Below are 4,021 nucleotides of genomic sequence, written 5' to 3' on the forward strand. Positions count from 1 at the left end.
AGGTGTATGTGGCTGGCGCCTTAGCCACTTGAGCCACAGGCGCCGAGCCTGGGTTTTATTTTCAATGCACTGGGAGCCACCCAACAATTTTAAGCCGAAGCATGTCTATATTGAGTGTACGCTTTTGCAGGACCACTCTGACTAGTGTAGGAAATAGACTCGATTCCAGTTCTCGAAACAGCGAGCGAGAAAGCCAAGGAATGCGCAATTCCGTGAGCCGTGGCCCATTTAGAGGTGCGATGGTTGGAGCTCCATACTAGTATTGCAGTCCGAGGCTACGCGGCTGCCACTAAGCGCTAGCCACAAGTAGTAAGACTCAGCCCCGCAAGCGACAGGCACTCGGATGGACCACAGAGCCGCGGCCACCCAGGAACCCTGTGCGCCAAGGCGTTCTGAGCATCCCCCCGCGGACTCTTAAAAGATCCCAAGAGTCCCAAATTGACGCATACTTTGGCATCCGAGAACGCCCACGCCACGACCCTTTGCCACAACCATAGGGCTGAGGAGCAGATGCTTGCTGAACCCAAGACTCCAAAGGCGTCCCCAACACCCCCAGCGCCTCACCGGCCGCGGGAACCATTCGCTTTGCCTTCGAGGTCACAGCCATCAGGTCTCAGCCAGAGTGCGGGGACCGCACCACGCTGTACCCTCCCCGACCCGGAGCGTGCCGGAGGCGGGGCCCGCGACGGAACTTGAAGTCTCCCGTCACACCCCGCGCCTTCCCACAGTTCTCTGCGACAGCCGCTATGGAGGCGGGCAAGACAGCTGTGCTGCGAGTGAAGCGGAAGCGCAGTGCGGAGCCTGCTGAGGCTCTTGTGCTAGCCTGTAAACGCCTCCGGAGCAGTGCGGCTGATTCGGCTACCCAGGAGACTCCAAAGGGTCTTGAGAGAGCGGCGGAGAATAACATCTTCCAGTTGGTGGCCACCGTGCGCTCCCAGGTATTGGACGAAGATGGAGCCGATGGGGAGGGGAATCTTAGGCTGCAGCCTGGATAAAACTGCATCCCTGACCCTCTCACCAACCCCTGCTTACGCCGGTCCCCCTTCTCTGCCGCCCCCCAGGAGGAGCCAATACAGCCGCTTCTGCGGGCTACTCTGCACCCGTCCCTCGGCAGCCAGCAGCGTATCCGCCGCGATCTCCGCGCTTCTGCTAGGCAGATACAGCAGGAGGGCCGCTACCGAGTGGTCTCCAGTCACAGATCCTTTGGGACCACGTCTAGCTGCCTGGAGTCCGAGAACGCGTCGGGGAATCCAGAAGGCACCGGAGACTCTGGCTTCCAGCTGTTCGACCTGGTCCATGAGGAGGGAGAACCAGAGGCCGCCGCTGCGGATCCTGGCAAAGTGAGTTCGCACCCTGAGGTGAATTCTGAGCTTCTCGCGACAATAATGCCAGGAATCTAGACTAAGCGCAACACAGTCTCACCTTAGGGACGGATAATCTATTTGGCGTGACAGCCTCATTTTAGATGTGGTTATTCATTCAACATGTATTAACTAAACGCCTACTGTGTGCCAGTTATTGTTTTTAGATGCTGTAGATATGGCAGTGAAGACCTAATATTCAAGTAGAGAGGAGAAATAGTAAACAAGTAAATTCAGTGTCATATTGGTGATAAGGGCTGGTGGGGGAGGAGAAACACTGGTGCCATTTCGGTGAAAGTCTGACTGAGAAAACGACTTTTGAGTGAAGAAGACTTGAAGGTGGATGGAGGGCATTGTGGATATTGAGAGGACTTAACAGGCAGAGAACCTACAAGTGCAGAGGCCCTGAGGCCAAGTATTTCTCAAGTTAGTGTGGCTGGAGCCCAGTGAGCTGGACTAAAGTTGTCAAGAATTTGGAGGGGGCGGGGAGGATACCTGCTGGACCATGTTGGTACTTATGAGGACAGGACATTGCCCTCCACCCTGAGTGAGATGGAGAATCACTGAAGCAAAGAGGAGATAGAGCAGATGAAAAAATTGACCAGGAGGTGCTTGCAGCTCAGTGGGCAAGGGTGCCGGCCACATACACCTAGTGTGGCAGGTTTGAACCCTGCCCGGGTCTGCTCAGCAGCAATGACAACTGCAACCAAAAATAGCTGGGCATTGCGGTGGGTGCCTGTAGTCCCAGCTACTTGAGAGTCTGCGGCAAGAAAATCACTTGAGCCCAAGAGTTTGAGGTCGCTGTGGGCTGTGATGCCATGGCACTCTACCCAGGGCCACAGCTTGTGACTCTGTCTCAAATAAAAAAGAAAAGAAAAAATTGACCAAAGGGAGGCCAAGTGCAGTGGCTCATGCCTGTAATCCTAGCACTCTGGGAGGCTGAGGTGGGTGGATTGCCTGAGCTCACAAGTTGGGAGACTAGCCTGAGCAAGATGGAGACCCTGTCTCTCTCTCAAAAAAAAAAAAATAGCCATGTTGTGACAGGCGCCTGTAGTCCCAGCTCCTAGGGAGGCTGAGGCAAGAGGATCGTTTGAGGTTGCTGTGAGCCACTATGCCACGGCACTCTATCCAGGGCGTCAGAGTATGACTCTGTCTCAAAAAAAAAAAAAAAAAAAAAAAACAGAAAGGAAAGAAAATTGACCATAGGGATGTTAAGAGACTAGTACTAAGTATATTAAGTTTGAGGCAGATTTAGGTCTAGAATGCAAGTCTTCTCATATTTAATCCAGTGCTTTTTCCATTACATTAACATTAACTAAAATCTATTTGTACTCACTTCCCCCAAAAAACAGTTCTACTATATGCAGCAAACTCACAGAAATAGAAAATTCTCTCAACATAAGGTATGCCCACTCTTGATGAAAAAATTTTTTAACTTACTTTAATCAATTAAGTGACAATTCAAAATGAATCAGCAAGGAAAAACATTTAATCATGGTGCTAGTATAACTATACAGCAATTTGGGCATGATGTCATTAGCCACATCTTTCACCAGAATTAATTCCAGACTATTCATGAATTACAAATTTTTAAACAGAAACCAGTGTCCAGTAGAATCAATTCAATTGCTCATTCACTTTTATAAGTAAACTAGTGGATAAACTGATGAAGGATATGAACAGATGTTCCCAATAAAACAATACAGACTCTAAACACATCAAAAATGTTTGCACAGAGTAATTATAGGGAAAAAATGTGAATTTAAGCTTATAGCATGCTTGAGTTATTATGCCTACTAGATGAGCAGAGAAAAGGTAGTTGATAGCACTGCTGGCAAGGCTGTGAATTAAAGGATATGCGATTGCAGGATTAAAACTGATGGAAACCTTTTGGAAAATAGCAATGGCTTTTCATATGAGGAGTCCTAAAAATAACTTGCGGGCCCATTTTTAAAGTTTATAAAATTATTGTTGCTTAGATCTAAAGCAACCCAAAAACTAGAGAAATTTAAAAATCAGTGATAGTATTTCTATAGCACATTATAGGGGGGGGTTCCTGAAATTGATATTGTTTAGGCTGGGCACAGTGGCTCACACCTATAATCCTAGCACTTTGGGAGGCCCAGGAAAAGAGATTGCCTAAGGTCAGGAGTTCAAGACCAGCCTGAGCAAAGCAAGACCCCCATCTCTACTAAAAGTAGAAAAACTAGCTGGGCATAGTGTCCCACACCTGTAGTCCCAGCTACTGGGAGGCTGAGACAAGAGGATTGCTCAAGCCCAAGGGTTTTTTGGGGGGGGGTTTTATTGTTGTTGTTTGTTTTTTGAGACAGAGTCTTACCATGTCACTCTCAATAGAGAGCTATGGCATCATAGCTCACAGCAACCTCCAGCTCTTGAGCTTAAGTGATTCTCTAGCCTCAGCCTCCCAAGTAGCTAAGACTACAGGTGCCTGCCACGACGCCTGGCTATTTTTGTTGTTGTTATTGTTTAGCTGGCCCAGGCTGAGTTTGAACCCACCAACCTCAGTGTATGTGACTGGCACTGTAACCACTGTGCTACAGGCACTGAGCCAAGCCCAAGGGTTTGAAGTTGCTGAGCTATGACTTCGTGGCTCTCTACCCAGGATGACAGTGAGACTCTGTCTCGGGAAAAAAAAAAAA

General features: G+C 48.9%; 2 protein-coding genes across 2 annotated transcripts in view; one reads left to right on the forward strand and one right to left on the reverse strand.

Moving 5' to 3' along the window:
- Window positions 1-661, reverse strand: part of PRMT7 (protein arginine methyltransferase 7) — a 50,014-nt gene extending 49,353 nt beyond the window's left edge. Inside the window, exon 1 of the mRNA XM_012811098.2 lies at window positions 565-661. The gene's annotated coding sequence lies outside the window, so the exon portion shown is untranslated. The remainder of the gene's footprint in view (window positions 1-564) is intronic.
- Window positions 662-746: 85 nt separating this feature from the next.
- The window catches only part of SLC7A6OS (solute carrier family 7 member 6 opposite strand), a 12,850-nt gene continuing 9,575 nt past the window's right edge, over window positions 747-4,021 (forward strand). Inside the window, exons 1-2 of the mRNA XM_012811106.2 lie at window positions 747-938; window positions 1,062-1,340. Coding sequence (XP_012666560.1) covers window positions 747-938; window positions 1,062-1,340 — 471 coding nt within the window. The remainder of the gene's footprint in view (window positions 939-1,061; window positions 1,341-4,021) is intronic.

This window comes from Otolemur garnettii, unplaced genomic scaffold, assembly GCF_000181295.1.
Source record: "Otolemur garnettii isolate 467f Iridium unplaced genomic scaffold, OtoGar3 scaffold00151, whole genome shotgun sequence".
Classification (NCBI taxonomy): domain Eukaryota; kingdom Metazoa; phylum Chordata; class Mammalia; order Primates; family Galagidae; genus Otolemur; species Otolemur garnettii.